Source organism: Osmia bicornis, chromosome 12 (assembly GCF_907164935.1).
Source record: "Osmia bicornis bicornis chromosome 12, iOsmBic2.1, whole genome shotgun sequence".
NCBI lineage: Eukaryota > Metazoa > Arthropoda > Insecta > Hymenoptera > Megachilidae > Osmia > Osmia bicornis.
Window position 1 is genome coordinate 275,751 of NC_060227.1, and position 21,102 is coordinate 296,852.

At 46.1% G+C, this 21,102-nt stretch overlaps 1 protein-coding gene across 3 annotated transcripts; it reads right to left on the reverse strand.

Annotated features, from left to right (window-relative positions):
- Positions 1-1,886: 1,886 nt before the first annotated feature.
- Positions 1,887-19,855, reverse strand: LOC114877580. Of its 3 annotated transcripts, none has more exons than XR_003789598.2 (6): positions 16,787-17,584; positions 14,048-14,563; positions 8,015-8,133; positions 5,720-5,813; positions 5,091-5,545; positions 1,887-4,945 (listed from the first exon to the last, which is right to left on the reverse strand). XR_003789598.2 is itself a non-coding variant. In XM_046288088.1 (6 exons), the coding sequence occupies exons 3-6, from the start codon at positions 14,264-14,266 to the stop codon at positions 5,378-5,380; spliced, it is 600 nt and encodes a 199-aa protein (XP_046144044.1). In that variant the 5' UTR covers positions 14,267-14,563; positions 16,787-16,861; positions 17,619-19,855; the 3' UTR covers positions 1,887-5,377. The 3 variants fall into 3 exon arrangements, 2 of the variants coding, with proteins under 2 accessions (XP_046144044.1, XP_029046168.1); XM_046288088.1 differs by adding an exon at positions 17,619-19,855 and having other exon boundaries at positions 1,887-5,545; positions 16,787-16,861; XM_029190335.2 differs by having other exon boundaries at positions 1,887-5,545.
- Positions 19,856-21,102: the final 1,247 nt, after the last annotated feature.

A 21,102-nucleotide genomic window follows, 5' to 3' on the forward strand; every position in this document is an offset into this window, starting at 1 on the left:
AGCTCTGTCGTATTTTCTTTTGGTGCTTTACAAAAAGAAAAAAGATCGTTTTCCCGGTAGCGAGAATCAACGCAACGCGCAACGGTTGACAACTGAATGCACGTTCGTCCTATTTCTTGTTCTGCGACTGGGCAGAAGGGGAGTATGCGGAATTTTCTGGCTTTTCCACTTGGAAAACTCCTTTTCTCTGTCGAATTTATAGGAAAGACGCGGTCTACGTTGCCGAGCATCGATCAATAATTTCGTCGAAACGACGCGACGGTGGCCGAACGGTCGGAAAATAAAATCGCCGTGAGGTTCTGCAAGTAAAACCGATGTAGGTCGATCCATTGGTAGTTTCGCGCGAAAAAAGAAGAAATCATGTAAAAGAAACGCGATATCTTTTCTTCTTTCAGTTTTTCATGAATCTCGCGAATTTGCAAAAACTTGGCGGAAGTTTGTTGGAAGGATTAATTATTAACGTTTATGTTTGAAGCTACAGTTGTTCGCCTCTCGAATCGTCTTTCGAGTCGATAAAGGAGAATCTACTGTAATGGTTAAATTGAATTTGGAGCTAATTCGCTGCTCCAACTGGAAATTATCGAGTAATTATCTCCACGGTGGCTGAATATTATCACTTTCTACTAACAATAAGACGACCCGCGATATAAATCGCGAAAAAGGGAAAAAGGATAAGGGTCGTAACGGTGCAGACTGGAAGGATGGACTGGGAGCATCGGGAAGTAGGCAATTTGAATAAACGACGCGCGACGTCGCGACGAATCCATTACGCGCTGACGATGTAAAGATAGGAAAGCCGCTGCTATGCAGTCCTTTTCTCTATTCAACCTGAATATTTTCTGAATATCGTTTGATTAAATCTTTCTTATCGATATACATATGTACATAGGTACGATAGGGAATACCGACGATAAAGAAACATGAACATTTAATTATCAGTTTTAATATCAAATGACATATTTATATGTAACAGTTGGTTGGCAATTTGTATCGAAGAAGGAAAATCCTGTTCGAGGGAAGAAAATGGATGAATAGAGTGGGGAACGAGTGGAAATGAGGAGAACAGTGGTGCAGGACGAAATTGGAACGATGCGCGATGGTAGAAACCGAGAGAGACCAAACTGTCGGCAAACTGTATTTACCGTTGTTGCTTGCGAACCACGGCTTGCATTTGCTCTCCTAGCTAACTTTCCTAACGATCTCGTGGTTCTACTCGTGTTTTCCTTAAATACAGCGAAACTCGTAGATAAGCCGAAGTCGGTTAAACCGTCGCGTCGTCGCGTTTCCTTCGCCTCTTGTTACCACCGTTGGTCGTTTAATCTTACAGAGAAAGAAGAAAGAGTTAGGTACGCGGCTAGCTACCCTTTGCTGAATTCGCGAAACAACGAAAACCGAGAAAGTTTCTTGTACCGTTTCTCTCCTTTTATCTGTTAGGTTAGGGGAACTCGCACGAATTACAGGCTTTTTATTAGTTACATAATAATTTAGATAAAGAGTTACAGCGAGACAATGAAATTAGCCCCGGATAGAATAAAGGCCGAAACATCGGTGTTCGTAAAGTGACGACATTTTGGAGAGCGGCATGGTTCGCTTACGCGCTTCACGAACGCTATGGTCGCGTACAAGCGTTAATTAGATACTCGCTTCAACGTTCGATAATTGCGCGACGTTCCACGAGCATCGTAATCATTTGAGAGGGCATTTGTTCGACCAGCTCATCCTGACCATGAGAAATACAAAGCTCCCTCTTTCGTTTCCCACGGAAAAAAAAGTACAGGAATCAAATGAATTTGTGAAATAAATAAAAAACTGATTATTATTGAATTCTACAGATTAATAAGTTTGATCGGAAGGAAAGATAGGATGTAGAAATCGAACGATTCTCGTTTCGCTGTGCGTAAATGTAACATTTATTTCGGCATAAATTATGACGATAGATACATATAGATTAGGTATAAATACAAAATGAATTGACTGTAGACAGGACTGTAGTGAAAATACGTGGATGCGGCAGCGGCGCATCGCGGTATTCCTACTCGATTCGTTCCGCTCGCTTCCGTTTCCTGGAGAACCGAAAACAGCCCGCGATTTCCCCTATCTTTCTCCGCCTAGGTCTCAGTGTCTTTGTTTTTCCAGAGAAGCGGAAGCGTAGAAAAAAGAAATTGAGAGCGAAAGAGAGGGTTAGGGAGAGGAGGGTGCCCTTTCGGCTCTATCGCTGACGGAGAATTAGAATCGCGTTGTTTATAGAAAATACAAAAAGTCTCCTCAAACTTTCTGAGCAACGACTTGTCGCAGGCCGAGCTGCGCTTCCTTCGCAAAATCTTTACATACTCCTGACACGACATTCGAACATGCTTTGATTTTCGCAACATCACCGGAAGAGTGGCGCGACTTTTTTTTATTTTTTTTTATTTTTTTTTATTTTTTTTTATTTTTTTTTTGATTCATCGCAAACTTGTCCGGGTTGGCAAAACGTTCTTTGATTCCGTCTCTTTGATTAAACGAAGGAGAATCGTGTAAGTGGAAGCAAATGACACGTTTGAATTAGGTAGGGTGAAGTGGACGCGAACGTTGCGCGTGATTTTTAGCACCGAATTAGAGAACGTAATACGCGTTCCTTCCTGTGGATTCGAGCTTGCAGGTGTGTACGACGTGTGTATAGGGATGTTTAACGCGGAAGTAAGCCCAAGTCCGTGGAACGCAACGATTTGGCAAAATATCGCGTCGCTTGTCGCTGCATGCGTCGTCATAACCTACTTATTTCTCATATAATATATTCATATATGGTATATAATATATACGTATATATGTATATAGTTCTTTTTTTTTTTTTCTTTTATGAACCGTTTTACGATTAATCAAGATCACAGCCATAGCTTTGAATACGAATGTTTCGTTCGTATTTCTGTTAAGACCGATATACATTTACAGCTAACAATCCGTTTGATGATAATCGTAAAGATACAAGTTGCAGATTTCCTATCGACATCCGTTATAATTTTCTAAATTAGCTACACATCGATTACAACGACACTCGAATGAGATACGGGAGGAGAAAGATTTTCTGGACTAGATAGAGCGTACGAGTAAGATTGGAACGAAATAATAATTCGACTAGGCGAGAAGCAAACTAACTAGTATTCTACTCTACCTAATTACTCGAATTTATGCACGATAACGGTAAAGAGGATCTGATTAGGGTGTGTTCCAACGATAAGCAGAATCCGAGCTTTTTCCTGTTTCCGGCGACGGACAGTAGTCGAAGAGCGTCGTTCGCCTGTCCACGCTACTTACGTTTCATTTTGTTAAACTCGCGCTAATCGACGATCTTAGCCGCCTAGAAAAAATAAAATTTCCCGTTTGGACTAGCCATATTTCGAGTCGAAAAAGGAGACGCGGACGAACGCCAACTAATTTCCGTCGCGCGAAACGGAAGTTAAACAGAGACGACGACAACGACAACGACGACGACGACGACGACGACGACGACGACGACGACAACGACGATGATAACAATAATGATTACGATAACGATCACATCGAACTTCCTACTAATTGCTACGGTACTTCTACGTTGATAAACCTCTGTCTACTGGTAGGAGCATACGTAGATACGTTAGTTGATCGCTTTCTATCTTCCATCCGAATCGTCGAACCGTGGACGTCGGAAAGCTGATTGGTACCTACATACCTAAGTACATATTTCGTTACTTCGAACGATTTCGTATGAAAGCTCGAAAGCGGACAAGGTTCTAAAGACAAACTAAAGACCCGTCGTGCAGTTTGACGAAGATAAGACGTCGCTTCTCTTTCGATCGCGAAGAAAGCGTGCATTCGTGGGTCACAGCTACGGCTAAGTAGTTAGGAGGGACCGTGATATCGGACGTACGTTCACTCGAACTGCTGAATCTACGAATCCATCTAAGTCAGCTGCTACTCGAAAAGAAGCGAACACATCGAAATCGTGCCGGTAAGCAAGAATAAGAACAAGAACAAGAACGCTTTCTACTTATCGGCAGACCCGAGTGAGTCTTTTTTGTGCGGTCCGAGTTTAAAAAATCAGAATCTACGAGCGATCTACGTTACACCTAACGACTAGAATCTGCTAAAACGAAGCGCGTTACATTTCTACGCTAAACCATCTACGACATCGATCTAGCTTCTCGAAAGTGTATCAAATGCTGTTTTCATAGCAACTTTCTATTTGACTAAACTACCGCGCGAAGAGGTAAGGAAGGATAGAGATGCTGGTTCGCTAGCACCGAATCGCGAAAAACCATTGAAACCTGTAACGCGTAATAGCGTTAATAGAGACTAATAGATAGAGTTTTCTAGGAAACGATGGCATGCACGAAAGAGACTAAAGAGACTAAAGAGACGAAAAAAAAACATAGATAGTTGTAAAAAGTGCGAACGCGTAGCTGTAAAATGATTATCGAGAGGTACGGTACACCGAAGCTTGTTTTGGCACGTGGCTTCCGTCGATCGTCTAACGCTAATTAACGATCTCTGGAACATATCTTACACCTATTTACGTGTCGTTCGTATTTGGCATTAAATAGAGTGTTGAGCAAAGCTGAAGGTACAAAAATTCTTTGGATCGCGATCACGAAGATCGACGAGCAGGATCAAGAATTTCGCTTCGATCGAGACGCGTCGTGTAACGGCCGCGTATCGCTACTCGTTAACAAAAATAGATAAGTATCGCGTCGACTTTGCGGTGATACACGACGATCCCAGGACGATTCTAGGACGATTCTAGGACGATTCTAGGACGATTCTCGGTTGTTGATGGCTCGAGCTTTCCTCGCAAAAGATGAAAACTCGAAATTACTTGCGTAAGCAAGCTGCTGCTAATCTGCTGCTGCTGCTGCTGCTGCTACCGAGGATGAATACCGCGAAATAAAGGCGGATAGAAAGACGCGTACGGTTGCGTGTTTATCGCCTGCGAGAAATTAACGACGACTTACGTGCTAATACTTTGGAACGACGGCATCCTCGATTACCGTCGTTTTGCATACTCGACTTTGGTATCGTTCGTCGCTAGTTAAAAACTAAGTACTTAATTCGATAGATAAGTTAAACGCTACCTTTGGACGTGTTTCGCTTTTGCTTTTTCGTTCACGCGGCTGATTGCTGGCCGTTACGTTCGTTAAATTGGCAGGTGACGCGGTCAACTTTATAAGATACCTTTCGATTTCGAAAGGCTGAAGCTCGTAGACTAGGAGTTGCTGCTGCTGGACGTCGATCGCGAAGAAGAAGAAGAAGAAGAAACTCTCTCTGTTGCGAAAGAGCTAGCACGCTTATCGAAACCCCTTTCCTTCTACGTGTAGTGTTCGCAATCCCCACACTCGGAGAGCGTGGGTGTGGACGGACACTAGGTGGGATTCGAATCCTCGTAGGCCTTTTCGTAGTCTCGTCGACGAATCACCGCAAAGTGAGTCATCTGAAAGGAGTTGGTCTTCTTAGAGCCACGCTCCAACGTACCGGTCATGCTGTAGCCCATGTTGAAGTCGCTCGACGACACGTTCGATGTCAGGTACAACTGTCGACAGAAAGAAAAACAAAGGACGGTCCACCTTCTTCTCGCTCATATGTAGATCGGCCGATAAAAATGACAATACTTTTAGAATCGTTGGAGAGGGAATGAAATCGGGTGGTGGTGATACGCCGAGGCAGAAGAGGATCGCCCTGGAAGGTATTAGGTATATGTATATACCTTGAAATCAGGATCGGTCGTCATTCTTTTGAAAGAGCCGATGATGTAAAGCGTGCCCGTTCCCGTGTCCACCATTTTCGCTTGAGTGCTGTACCTGAAACAGCAATTAATTCGATGAGTAACGCGTTAACCGGACGAAACGGGTAAATGGAAATCGCGATTTAAACGGTTGCAAATTTTACGAGTTTATTAACGGCGCTTGTCATTTTTGCCAATGTATACGTCGAATAACATTCAATTAAGGCTTTTAGCGGCTGCCGGTAAACCGTGTACCGCAATTTATTCGAAACGCAGGATCGTCGCCCGAGGCTGAGATCCTCGAGATCCTCGACATCCTCGACATTCAGCGATAAATTAAGAAAACGAGTTGATTCTCGACGCTCGACAGATTGCAGGCGACAGACAGTGCTTACACCCCGTAAGTATTTTATCGCGCCGTAAATCGGTAATGCGATTACCTTCGTCTGGACTTTCAACGGCTTATGGCAATTTATTAACGCCGTTCTCGTTATTCCGTTTGCACGATGCTCGTTTAGTTAGTGCAAAAATCGTGAAGGAAACGCAAAGGGGAAAAAATTCGTCACGAGAATGAAAACGATCGGTGGGAGTGCCGACGAGGTAAGGGAAGAAGAAATAAAATATGCCGTACAATCGTGTGGGCGAAACGAGCCAAGAATAATTAATAAAAGAAGAAAGGTCAGAAGAGAGAGAGAGGGGAAAGATAAAGAGGCGAAAGGAAAAACTAGCAAAGGATGGGGCAAATGCGTGAAGCTTGGAGCATTTTTGGAAGCGAAAGGATGGAAAAGAAGAGCGAGGAATGGTTAACGAGCGGGTGAGAGAGAAAGAGGAAGGAGAAGAGGGCGCAACTCTCCCCAGTGACTCGAGGGGCTTATTCCGGCGGCCGCTTCAACCGGCGACGATCATTAAAAGTTTAAACGCTCTCCATTGAAGTGCGGCGGATCCAACACTCGGTTTAAAATCCACCGTGGCTGCTGGTGCTTTGACTTTTCCACCGGCCCTCGATTCGCTTCACAAAGGAAACTTCTAACCGAAGCAGAAGCACCCTTTCGACATTCGACCTGGCCGGCACGCTGCGTTTCAACAGTCTACGTCTACGGCGTACACTCTTTCTTTCTTTTTCATCCTCTATTCCTAGATCAATGTTGCGCGACGCGTCTGATAATAACGAACGAACGAACGAACGGATTCGAAACCACCAGCCTTAAAGTAAAGAGCAACGATGCGGGAAACAGCGATGGGTGGTTTGTTTCGAGTTCAGACGATAGACCGATGGACCGATGGACCGATAGACGAATCATCCCTCGAAGCGAAAATGGTGAGCTTTGATCGGTGTCGCGTGCGAGCGTGGTCCGAGCTCGCAAACAGTCGCGTATTTGCGTTGCGGTAGGAAAGTTGGAAACAGTTCGAATGGAGGACCAGTCGCGTGCAGCGTGTTTGCCTCGACTTGACTTGACTTGACATGCTCCTGGTATTGCGGCACAGCGACAAGATTACCGGATAGAATATTTAGGGAATCTCTCGAGACCGCGATAGAAAGGAGAGCTAGCCAAAATCAATGCCATAAATCGGAAAGTTTATCGAGCAAACTGACGGCCGTTTTAACAGATTAAGAGTGTAGGAACGTGACTAGCGCGCTATCGAGGACAAAACGACGTATTCCAGAGCGATAACTCAAGTTAACGGATACGGTGCAATTAGCAGCTTCAGCAGTGAAACACGCCGCTTTCGCTATCAAAGGTTCGTGTAGCGGCTCCTTTCGATACACGTACATACATATGTAGTTATGTAGTGTCGCGCACGACACAGATTTTACATTTTACACCAACTTTCGACGAAACAAAATGTTTCGATTAATTGCTTTCTCTTGGCAAATTCTCAAAGTAATTAGTTGTCGGTAGTTTGGCGTTACGAGCTAAAACAGATAAGCTAACGATAAGCAGAATGAATCGAAAGGACGAGTCGCGAATACGCGAGATCAGTTTACGAAGAGAAAATAAGAGAAATATCTCGTCCCCGTAATTTTCGGCTAGTAACGTTTGGCAAACAGCTCGTCTGCATTCCAGCCACGTAATCCGAAAGCACAAACTTCCGTCCGCGAAAGGAATACGATTACGACAAAACGTCATAACGGTGTACGTGCCCATCGGCATCCTCCTCTTCGAACGACCTCGTTAACGTCCCAACAACGCCATTATCCGTCGCCTCGACGAGCTCATGACTAAACGCTTCTGACAGGAGAAAAAATCCTGTGAAATTTCCACGCCGGCCACTTACCTCCTGGTTCCAGCAACTTCCACCACTTTGCATCGACTTCGACTCCACCAGAACGGTGTCAAAGTCCAGTAGGAACTGCTCGCGCTTCTCGCCCAACCCTCTTCCGGAAACAAAAGCACCTACGACACACAGAAAGGTTCGATATTTTAGATATTTTAGTTTTTGCGCTGATGCAAATTGAGTAGTTTCGTGATAAAACTATATCGCTGGCTCGTGAAATTTCACGAGTCGGTAGAAAGAGAAAAAGGAACGACAAGATGCTTGAAAACTATTCGAAGAAGAGAATATCGAGAGTAAGGAAGAAAAGTTTTCTCGAGAAGTAGCTTCGGTATCTAAGTACGACTCTTCTTCTTCAGCAGAATTCCCCTTTCTCTTCTTTCTCGAAAACGTAGAAACACCGGCGAAACCAACAACAACGTGCAAGACGAATGCACGCGTATGAATCGTCGGGTTTTTCTACAATAAATTAGCGTATTTTTCATTTTTCAAAACTGTTTGTTTCGTTGTCGATAGTGATTCTAGTCGAGCATTTCGCGCGTCGTTAAATCTGCTGGTGGCACAGGGTTGCGTTTAAAATTTGTTCTGCACCAAATAGAGCGCAAAACCGAAACGTTTCGTTTCAAACGCGTAACTATTCCATATTACTAAACCGATTATTTTTTTTACACGATAAACTCCATCGTAGTTTTCCGGCTTTCACCTTACTTTTTATACTCTCGTAACGATTGTCTTGAAAGTTTCTTCGGCATGACGTGAGGCGACAAGGCAGAAAATTCTCCCTCGAATACATCCTTTCGTTTGAGTTGAGATCATCGACCTGACGTGTTCCTCGCTTCATGGCGAAATTTTTCGCCACGATGCAGAAGACGCGACAAACGAAAAGTAGCGAAGCGACGACAATTTGATTTCATAAAAGTCCGCGTTATTTCCGATTCGACATCGTCCGATACACGCAAATCCAATTGGAAGCTGAATTCAGCCGGCGGCATACGATATCTAACTGGCGTCGCGTCGCGTCGCGTCGCGTCGCGTCGTTCGGCTTGTTCGCCTACTTTACCCATACTACGCACCCCGGATATACCGGTTAATCCGATAATCCGCTGCTTCGGTCCATTGCTCTGTCGATCGCTCTATTCTTGTCCCCGCCTCTATACCACCACCATCTCCCACTTTCCACCTCCTTTTTTTACTCTTTCTTTTCATTTTCCCTTGTTTATCCAACAACTCGCGCATGTTTATCATCTTATTTACTCCTTTCCTTTCGTCGGCCGGTGTTGCGTTTCTTTGGCCCCATGGCTATTTGAAAGTCGAAACTCCAAGTCTTGCGAGGATCCCAAAAAAGAAAGCGAAAGATGACATCCATTGAACAGCAACGTCCCATCGCGCATCGTTGCGAGTGTTCGTATTTCCGAAAGAAACTTGCGAGTTTCACGGTGAAAAGTTTAAAAGATTATGGAGGTGCCCCGAGCGAAATTTTAACCAGAATTTCAAGTGGTAACGAAAGCCCAAGTGGTCGGGTTCCCAAGGACAAAGCACCGGGTATTTTCTGGGTTAGTTGCCCGAGAAAACGGTAGCCCGACAGCACGATACCCTTCCAGACAATAAATATATATACACACACTCACACCTTTATGTTTATACATGGGGCGTAGGTACATGTAAAAGGTAGATAGACGCGCAACTATGTACAAGTTAGATTAAATCCGGCTCTGTACGAAATCCCAGAAATCGCGGTACCTACCGATCCTACGCGAGGCGACGCGAGGCGACGCGACGCGACGCGACGCGACGGTCAGCAATACTTTACACCTGTCACGCTACAGACCTAATTAGATGCGACGGGCTTAATCTCGTTACCCGTTCGTTCAACGAAACGACCTTTTCCTATAGCCCTATATTCCTATACCGAGTAAGCTACGAGGGATTTCACGATGAAAATTAAACGACGCTTCGATCGAAACGAGCACCGCTACTTCGATGTTACAGCATGCATTAGAGATTCAAATTTTTTAACTAATCAATGTCCAGTTAGCGGTTTAAATTCCCCACCTAATTGAATTATAATAAATTCAAAACTGCCAACATGGCAGTATACCATATCTGTCGCATTACTCGCGAAGACGATCAGTGACCCAGATTTTCCCAAGAGAGCTCCTCCGTGATAGTTCGTCTCCGTTCGATTTAATAAACTCAGCTTTTTAGATTCCCTCAGCTACTTTTCCTCTTCGGACGAATCTTCCTCTTTCGTTCGAAGTCGGTCAATCTGGAAGGTGGTTCGTCGAACGACACCCGTTCTGTGTGGCTTGGCTCGATTCCGATCGATCGATCCCTTTGACATCAGCCTCCCTCTAAATTGAGGCGCTTCTTTCTTTCCACTTTCCTTCGCAGTCTCTTACGTTTTGCGACCCAAACAATTGCTCTTTGCCCGAAATTCGTTTACATTCGACGATTCTGACTCCTCCTCATCTTTTTCAATCGCCTTCGCTTTCCAACTTGATCGTACACCTTCGTTGACACCTTGACTGTCACGCTGATCAATTAATACCATAATTGCAGATTTAAATTGAGATCTTTCATGAGCGTAACTTTCACGTGTCTGACTAAGCGCGTCCATTTTTAGCGTGGCAGTCGGCGCCGAAATTACGTTTTATACTACTTATCCGATCGAGAATAAACTTTGCAAACGAGATTCGATCTGGAAAGCGGAAAGGGCGAACTGAAAAGGGAATCGTGGTTCGATCGTTTGCTCGTGAAAGGGTTACGAAAAGTAGACGCGATTAGGAGAAATACATAGGGGGTAGTGTGGGTAACGGATAACAGGAAAGGTGAAACGGGTGACGAGTGACAGGAAACGTGCTGCGGGACAGAGTAGGCGGGAGGCGGGAGGCGGGAGGCGGAAGGCGGAAGCAGAGGTTGGGAGCATCGCATCGTAGGGTTGAAGCGGCGTGTAGTAGGGACTTAAACAAAAGAGGGTCGTTAGAAACAAGTGGCGCCGATTAAAAACGCCGACGCCACTCGCCGCGACTCATCGACAAACACGCCGTGTTTCCTCCCTTCAACTTTGCTATTCTTTCTTCTTGATCGCGTTTAATTTTCCTCTTCTTTTTAACCGATCGATTAATCGACGTTTTCAAGCGACGTCAGAAAAGGTAATAACGTTTGCGATTAGAGTTAGAATCGGCTCATTATCAGATAGGAAACAGTCGCTGTACAATTATCGGCATTTTGGATTAGCGAAAAAGTGGGGAAGTGTCAAAAGTGTTAAGAGGCAAGAAGTTTCGAAGGAGGGAGGGAGGGAGCAAAGTTAGGGAAAGAGCAGGTAATTGCGCGACTCGTGATACTATGTAGGTCGAGAGGAGGTCGCGAAAGGTCTGTCCTACCGCCATAGCATCGTAACGTCCTGCGACCTACATCAACGAAAACGCGAGGATACATTATTACTATCATCGGAAAGCAAAGCTCCGATGGTGCGACGGCCGCAGGGTGTTTCAGGGTCGGTTGCCATGGCAATGCGCTGGGACAGCCACGGGGTGCAGCCTGGAATATCCACCCTCTTGCCTCTTTTCCGCGATTCTCCCTGCTTCCCCCTACATTCGCCTCTCTCCTCGACCGTTTCTCTTCTCCCCCTTTCCAACGTCCCACATCCTTTCCACCGCCTAGCATCCCCTCTTCTCTTACCCTCTCTCTATTGCTCTCGCACTCGTTCCCGTTCCCGTTCCCGTTCCCGTTCCCGTTCCCGTTCCTGCTCCTGCTCCTGCTTCTGCCGTTACTCCGAATCCTCATCTCCCTCTACTACCCTCTACTACCCTCTACTACCCTCTACTACTATCTACTACCCTCGTCCTTTTCGGTACACCGTCTCTCTCGCTGATATCGTTAAGCTCTTGGACCTACTCTCTTCCTCTCTCTTTCCTGTATGCTTTCTCTTCTGCCGACTGTATACTCCGCCGTCTCCGATACTCTGTCTAATCGCGGTACTCGCGCCCGCTTTATTTCGTCACGAGGGATTTTATCGGCTCGCGAGTTTCGTCGTCGCGATCGATGACGCGTAAGCGACGTGCGTCGCGTCGCGTCGTACCGAAAGAAAAAGCGTCACGTTGCTCGAACGATCTCGGCCCGGTGTTGACACCAAAAGAAAAATCTTTCAGTCAAGGATGGTGGTGGTTATGTTTTACAACGCGAGCACGCGCTTGCTTTCCCTCGCTTTCTTCTTCCTTTCCTCGATTCCCGTAGTCTTCCGAATAGGTAAAGGGCAAACGGCCGCGGACTAAACGAAACCTTTTCATCCAGATATCTTTAATCGCGCCGACACAAAGAACGTCTGGGACACTGAAAGTCGGAGGCGTTTCCATCTGAACCATTCAACGAGCTTTTTCATCGAGATCATCGACACTGCTTCAATGTGCTAAACGCGCAAAACGCGCAAAACGCGTTCACGATATATGTATGTACGTATCAATATTCTTTCTCTTTGAAAAATGACGTGAATGAAAATTTCAGGAAACCACTCGTGTCTTACTGGAAGGAAAATTCAAAGCGCGAAGAACGGAGCAAACGTTTGCTTAGCAAAACTCGTGACCGACGTACGAAGAAGAGCTGTCTGCCGGTGAAACTGAGGTCGAAAGACGGCTCGTGTTTGATAGTCTTTAATATGCAGATAACGAAATCAGCCGGGGAAATCGTACTCATGCATATTTAAGAGCTTCGCCAGCCACGGCACGAGGCAAATTATCTACTACTGTACTATACTGTTGTACTACTGTGCGAACGCACGAGAAAGAATAATTTTGAAAATGGACATTGCGGCGACAGAGTGACGGGCAACGAAAAAGTTAACTTGCAAAAAAGGAAAGAACAAACCCGTCGAGAAAGTTTCCCGTCGAAAAGTGGTAAAGCCAGATAGATAAGGTCGACAACGTAAGCTTCTTTTTTACGAGACTCGATGCAATATTTTACGGGCGATCGACGACGGCCGATCCAAGTAGGTAGGTAAGTACACATCCCCTTGCGAAGAAGATACGTTGGATACCGGTTTCTGCGTGGAACGCGAATTTTCTTTTCCCCTTCAGTACGAATCGCAGGAATGTCGGCACGCCACGGCATCCCCTTTGCGAAAGAAGGGGAAACTTTGTGCAGAGAAGAAGGGTAATAAATGGCCAGAATGAATAATAACTCGGTTATTGAAAGAAAATTCCGACCGATACGAGTTCTGAAACTTGGAAGCATTAGCCCAGTTCCACGAGCTTGCACGGATAAGGCATCGACTCGGTTCTCGGTTCTCCATCTCTCAGCCCCTTTTCCCTCCTCTTTCTCTTCCCAACCAGCCAGTCGCGCGACCCTCTTTTGCCTTTCGTCTTCAGACTTCTCCGACTATACGCTTCGGCTGCCGTTACCGACCAACCAACGTCCCAAACCACCCCCAATCTACCGAGCCTCCAAGCCTCCAAGCCACGTCCGCATAATGGCTATTCAGATAGCGAATCGATTTATTTCCCCGGGGGGGGCGCACGGATACTTGGAACGATTTTGGCCTTCTTCTTATTCTTTCGTTCGCCAACCATCCGGCAGCTATCGGACAGCGTGACAAACCTTTCGATAACGACTAAGGATAAAAAGAAACGAGCCGAAGAAGGAGGCGGAGTCTAGTTTCGAGTGTCAGCGAAGGCTTGCCAAGAATCTCGAAGGAATGGTGACCGTCTATAACCGATCCTTCCCCATTCCCTCATACGGCACTAGCAAATTTATCGAGTTATCGAGCGAAAAGTGACCGCAAAGAAATCGACCTTCGCTCTACTCGTTTCGTGTAGATTAGCAGAGCACGTTCATCTTCGCAACGTTTTCAGACGAAAATAAAGCGGGACAGGAAAAAAAGGAAGATACCGTTCCTTTTTCCCTTTGAACGTGACTCGCGTTCGAAAGCTTCAACCATTGCATCGAGGAAAAGTATACGAACCGACGCGATGCGCGACGCGACGTTGAAAAATTCCTGAGAAAAGAAAAATAAGGTAAGACTGAAAATGGAATAGACCTTACCTTGTTCGGATAGCCGTTGTATCTGAGAAGCTTCTTGCAGCATTTGCCGCGATTTTCGTAATAAAACATCTGGACCATCTCTGCGCGATCGGTCGCGGCACTGACGGTGAACGGTGCACCGTCGTTCCCGAAACTCCTCGACGAGGAGGCCGACTGTTGTTGTTGAGCCGATGATTCTCGGCGGCCGAGTGGCACGCACGGACACCACCCCGAGACCATCACACCGATCGACCCGGATCAACCCTGATCTACGCGTCGCCTCTGCCCTTCCGGCCTACCACGATCCTCTCTTCTTCCACTCAACCCCTTTTTTCATCCTTCTTTCTCTTCTTTTCTTCTTACCCTTATCTTCCGTCTACTTCCTGTCTCATTGGCTCCTTAACTTTATACATTAGTACGCTTCGAATAGTTTTCCACAGTTCTTTGGCACTTTTTCCCCTCGACAAATACTGTTTGCCTTTGTAGCGACTCGTTTTCGTCGATCCCTGTCTTCTTGTCACGGTTTTTAGACTCAACCTGAAAAAATATCGAATTCTGATTTGTATCGAGCAACGTGTACTCGAATTTCGGCGAAAATCAAACCCCTTCCGGCAAAGAAGGGCGCGTACCAAACGCGTGGCTGAAAGGAAGAGGCGTCTCTGGGAGTGAAAGCAAAGCGAATACTTCCGCAGGAAGGGATTCAATTACGCTGCAAGCAATCTCCTCCTCGTAGAATTTCGCGCGAAAGAAAGCCGAGGAAACCGATGAGGTCGATCGTTCGATAATCCGACGGTATAAAGTTAATTTCGGGGTGGAGGAAACGCAGTGCGACGTGAACAAAAGTTAAGATCGACCTTAGAAAAATGCTCGACGAGTTCAACTGGTAAATCGATTATTTTGCGAACGTTATTCGGTAGAAGAAGCTGGGAACTCGACTAAGCAGTACGTACATATACCGTTGGGAAATGCGAATAAAAAAAAAACAATGGTCAGATTTGCAATTCATGAGAGAAGCCGACGCGACGCGACGCGACGCGACGGTATTTGTCGGCATCGGATCGCGGAGGTAACAATTTTCGCAGGATTCGTTGCTCGACCTAGTTCAAGGATGGCACCGTCAGTCCTTTTATACTCTTTTCTCCCGGCACGTAAGTACGTAGGTACGTAGGTACGTGGAAGAGTCACAGTCGGAAATCGGAAAAACAGCGTAACGTCGACTTGAATTTGTGACCCTATCCGGTAGAATAAAAAGGGATACGCGGTTTAATTCGATGGACGTGTCTAAATGCGAAATTGATCGGTTTATCGGCTGGTATCGATCGATTTTTCTAGTCGACGTCCTTTTCGCGTCAAACGATTCGAATGTTTACCAACCGCAAAAAACCGTCGATGCGTTTTATATGGAGCTTTGGATAGAGGATGACCGACTGGATCGGAATGGAGCATCGATGCGTCGCGTCGGAGGGTCAGAGGGGAAAGGGGATGCGGCTAATGGAAACCGCAGCTACGGCGAACTCTCGGAAAATCGGACGGAAATTCGCGCTTCTGACCGATCTGTACGCGTCTAGCGTTACCAGCTACGGTAAACCGGTATCGAACGATGCGGTTTTATTCCACGGCAGATACGAGCGCACCGAATCAAACCTACGTACTCGCTTTCCTACCGTTCAAATAATCCTTCTCCTTTTTCCCTTTCATTCTTCCGCGCCATTCTACGCTTTCTACGATTTCTACGATTTCGAAGCAAACGATACGTCGTTACGTTTTTCTTTTGCCCATCACCCATCACCCATCACCCCTTACTTATTATGCTCTCTACTCTTTCCTAATTACGACTAATTACGACTAATTACGACGCCTGGTATTGTTTACTTATCTCCGAGATACCGTGTAGCGAAACTCGAAGCGTTTTGGAGACACGATCGAAAAGGTACACCTTCGATCTTCGAGTTACGAGACATCGAGATAGTAGACACGGTAGTAAAATCAATTTCAAACTCGATAACTGATCCGTAGGAATTGAGGACAATGAAGTTTCTTTGGAAAGTGACCGCGATAAGTAGCAAGAAACTATTCGATGCAATCGAACGTTACTCGCACCTAAAGGGACCTTTCGGCTAAACAGTTCTTCCGAAAATAAGCTTCAGTCTCGTTCGTGCTGATACCTATTTCAAAAGTACGATATCCATTCGTCGGTGAAAACGTAAAAATAAAGAAATTTCCTTTAAATAAAAAAAGAATTCTTCTTTCTTGACAGAAATCGAATAGGTTAAGCTTCGCAGAGCTGTTTTTCTCGATAAAAAAGGTAGCGCGTAATTACGATCGTTCTAAAAACGCGGTTTAAAGCCATTCTACGAACGTGAACGAGCTTCCGTCAGGTTGGACACGCCAGCAGAGCAATTATTCGTCGACAGGGAATTTATATACCAGCAACGCGGTAAAGAAGGTACATATGTGTAAAACAAAAAGCGCGAACCAGTCAAGATTAATAAAATGAACTTCTTAAAGATGGTGCGCAAAAGGGAATGCAATTATAGCCATCGGTTTCTTAGACTCCAGGGAGATTCGAGATCGCGCGAATTAAACGCTGTCTGTTGCGGGGAACGTCTCGCGTTCCTTCTAATTAAACCAATCATGATAATACACGTTACAATGTAGTGGTAACAGAGCGATGATTCCCTGTCTAACCTCTGGAAAATGAAAGAAGTCGTCGCAGATGGGGATGGTTGCGTTCGTTAAGAAAAAATCAAGTGGACGTACCCGAATTCGAAGGTGGTCGATGCGCAGCTGACCGACGAGTCCGTAGCGATCGGTCCATGGCTGCGTAATACGCTGCTGTTTTTCCAACAGATCCACTTTCAAATAGTCTCCAATGCGTTAACCGGATGAATGGCAGGAGCCATAGGAAACGAAAAAGAAAACACAAGGGCGGAAAGGGTGTGCGACGGAGAGACAGAGACAGAGAGACAAAGACAGAGTGAGAGAAAGAGAAGAAGAAGGGGAAAAAAAGACAACGAAAAGGCGGCCAAGCGAACAGAAAAGGGGATGATATACGAAAGAGAAACAAAGTCAGTACAGAAAGGAGAAGGGAAAGAAAGAGAGATATATATATATATATATATTGAGAGAGAGAGAGGGAGAGGGGTAAATGGGAAACCGGATGGAAGAAAGTAGGTGTTGATTACACGAAATTCTAACGAAGCTGACACGGACAAACGATCGTTCTCGGTTCCACTGAAGAAAACTGACAGAAGGAAAAGAATAGAAAAGCGAGACGACCAATCGCGCAACCGAAAACGAGTAAATGTCGTGTTCGAGACGACGAACAAACGCGAACTAAAGGGTACGGGCTCGTCGGCTCGTCGCGCTCGACGTCGCGCTCGACGACGAGCGGCGCTTCCTTCCCCTCGACAGCGCAGGACAGACTGACGTTTCGCCACCCGCCGCCGACCGCTCAACCCCCTCTTTTGCCAACCCTCGTACGTTCCCCTTTCGCTTACCACCGCCATTCCCACCGATTCCTTTCCCTCCACCCACCACGCGTGCCTTCCTTCCTTCCTTCCTTCCTTCCTTCCGTTCTACCCTGCCTTACCTTTCCTTTCGACCAAGCCGAATTCCTAGAATGTGTGCCCGTTACTCCCCATACTTGCCACCAGAGGGATCATACGCGATGCCAACTTTCTCGCAAGTCCTTCCTAAACTATCCCTCCACGTACGCGCACGCGACTATAACGTAACCGCATCTTTGTCCGAAATTTAGATCGCGTCGCGTCGCGTCGCGTCACGAATGCAATTGGCCAGCCTCAGCCTCGTGCAAGACGTAAGTTTCTTGCTAAGCTTAATTTCGGCATGTTTCTATCTTTAGACACGTTCGAGGACAGAGGGCCGTGTATACGCGTGTGACACGTTCGTTTGCTCGCGAATGCTTTCGACTATGTATACGCGCGGCAGTTGTCCGTACCGTGTCTACTCTCGTTTCAAACTCGTTCGATTCGAGGAGACCAAGCTCCTTTTAGTAAGCATAATCCGGACATTTGACAGATAAAGGCTTTCGAGAAGGTGGGTTGCGTGAGCAGGTGATTGTTGTAGATAAGTGGCATTGGAAGTTAGACAAAGTCGCGAAACGGTGCGAAACACGACTCGGGTACGACCGAGAGTATCAGAACGATTAAAGATGGAAGAGAGTATAATCTTTTCTCCCAGTTTCCTAGTCTTTGACGGAACCCCGTAACTAGCGAACGCTCGCTCCAAATTTCCTATCGACCGTAACCTACGCTCCTACCTCCTACACCTGAAACGATCGTTTCTTCTCCATTTGCTCCTACCACAATTCCAACTAGTGTTAAATATCGTCGAAATGAGAAGGAGATTCGGTAACACACGCGTAACTGCTTCTCCTTCAGGGATCAGATTTGAAAAGACTGACGCGTTAAATTGCCAGCCAACCATCTTATTAGTTCGTGTGATACAATAACTAAATGCCTACACCTTCCGTAGTTACGTTGTTCCGCGATTGAAAAGCGTCGATTGAAAATCGATACGATATCGTATGGCCGGGAGGACGTTAACGAATGGAGCGTTCGTTTCGATTCTCCAACTATTTTACCGAAATACCACGCATACCGACATAGAATCGTGTCCAGACAGGCGCGAACCGCGCGATACAATTTCGAAACGTTGAAAACGTTTCCTTCATTAAATCGTCATTGTAAAGCTACCTGTTGCGGTGCACAGGCAGCTGGCCAATTGGTTGACCGCAGCGGATGCGATCCACGACGAATTACGATCAATTTAGAAAATTAACGATTTTTGCGGTTAACCGTGCGTTCCATGCTTCTAGTTTCGCACTGTTACCGAAAGAAACGTGATCTCGTATACGCGGTGATGCATCGCCGCGATTCAGATAAAATCTTTTATATCGATCACGGGAACACGGGGGGAGAAAGTGAACAGAGAAACGTCCGTCGTATTCGTTCGTGCTCGGAAACGAGACCCTAACGAACCTATTTACATTCGATAATTAAACGAACGCCTACGCAACGAAGCGTGTGTGCGCCCACTTGAAAACAAAACTGCGCCCCCGGCTTGACACGACGCGATTCGACGCGACTCGACGCGACTCGACGCTCTCGTCTGCCTCGATTAATAGTACAACTTTAAAACCCTCGCCTACTCGCCTCGTTGTCTTAGAAGTTTGAATGGGCGTTACGAGTCTGGACCCTTTGGCAGAGCGTACCAAGTACCGGCGACATTGTCTTAGCACCGTTTCCACTTTAACCCTCGCTGAATGCACACCAACGATAACGGAAAAACCACCCTGATTTACAGCCTATCCTCTTTCTAACCAATTTCAAATATTAATTAAATAACCTTTGCCCAGACTGTTTGCGAAATACGATAATTTCAGTGAAAAAAAATAACTTCAGAAAATGACATGGACGATAGGAAAATTTCTCAAATTACGAACGAACTGCAAACGATGAAACAAGCAGTAAGAAGAAAGGGAAACGCGTAAACTCGTTGCATCGGCAAACGAATAAACTCGAGAATGGCAGAAGAAGAAAAAGACGAGGAATATAAAGTCGGACGGAGCGATGTAACGCGATAGTACGGGATTGGCCGTGTTCCAGATTTCCCTAAAATCCCCGCGGGAAAGCTATTTGCCAAAGTTATAACGGGGCGAAGGGTCGATACTCGGTTTCGTCGAGGATATAAGCGGATTTTTTTGCACGCGCGATAATTGAAGCGCGCTCATTGTTTCTCGACCCCTTTCTCGACCCCTTTATCTGCCGCGCCTTTCATTGGTCGGCTTTTTCGAAAACACAGGCTGCCAGGCTGCCAGGCTGCTAGGCTACTAGCCTGCCGGGCTACGCGAAAAACGGCCACGTTGATGGATAAACAGACGGGATAATGGTGTCTGCGATTCCGAGTATTGTTTCAATTTCTATTCGCGAATGTGTGTACGCGCGCGAATACCCTGGCTAGTATATACGAGGATAGCAATTTGGTTGCTCGATAGACCGGACGTAACTCGAACGCGGGTACCTCTACCGATTAATAAAATACGCTCCGTTCTCTGCATTTGCGTTTCCCCTTTCGTTCGCGTTGCCTCGTTGCCTCGTTGCCTCGTTCGAGCTTAGCCACCAGCCAAATTTCTCTCGAATTAATCGCGTCATTGACGTCTTAAACGGTTTCCAAAATAACCGAGTCCTGGATCTTGTCTACATTCTTTCATCGAACAACAAGAGAACGAACGAGTCGCTGCCGCTGCTCGTCGACGTTCGGGAAACTCGGTGTTTCCACTAAAACACCGTCCGAGTTTTCGCCGTAGTTGTCTGTAACTCGCGTCGTCGTTTCCTGCGATAACTATCCGCGCATCGTGGATAGTGGAACCCCTCGAGCGATGGAAACGTGCAACTTCAATTCGAACAGAACGGAGAAATTCGAGGACGTTAGCTTTGTTTCCAAACTTTTCGCGCAAAGACGAAGAGAAAAAAAAAGATAGCATAGAAGGAGAAATTCGGTGCGGTCAACTTTGGTAATAGGAGAGCGCAGAATCCTTTCGGTGGTAGTTTTCGGTATTATGGTCGTAGGGGCAACTGTTTGCCGAAAGTCGAATCGAACAAAGTCGCGAGTACCGGTTGGTTCGCTTACCTTTGAAAGCAAACCGGGCTAGCCTCGCGTTAAACTCGCTTTGTTCGTCTTTTCATCCATCGCGCAATTTCAAACATCACGATTTTCTTCAGGGTATTTTTTGAATCGTTGCGATCCGAATCTCTGACGATCGAGGATCGTTACAGGCAGGATTTCGGTGAATGGTTGGTCGATAGCGATCTCGCGCGGGGTAAAGCTCTGCTGCGGCTAGTGACGTGACGCACCGTGTCGCGATAACGTAACTTGCTCCACCAAAATCGGTCCACGTTACTCTGAAATTACCAGCGAAGCTGCTTCGTAAGCCCCTTTATTCCCTGCTTCGCGTCTCCGTTCCATTCTATTCCATTCCATTCCATTCCATTCCATTCCATTCCACGCGCGATTTATTGATCCACGCACAATTCCACCTCGACTGTCGACTC

Coding starts and splice junctions, on each gene's coding strand:
- LOC114877580 (XM_046288088.1), bottom strand. CDS start 14,266: ATGGTCTCGGGGTGGTGTCCGTGCGTGCCACTCGGCCGCCGAGAATCA. Junction 8,134..14,047: donor ACAACGGCTATCCGAACAAG/GTAAGGTCTATT, acceptor TGTGTGTCGTAG/GTGCTTTTGTTTCCGGAAGA. Junction 5,814..8,014: donor GAAGTTGCTGGAACCAGGAG/GTAAGTGGCCGG, acceptor TTGCTGTTTCAG/GTACAGCACTCAAGCGAAAA.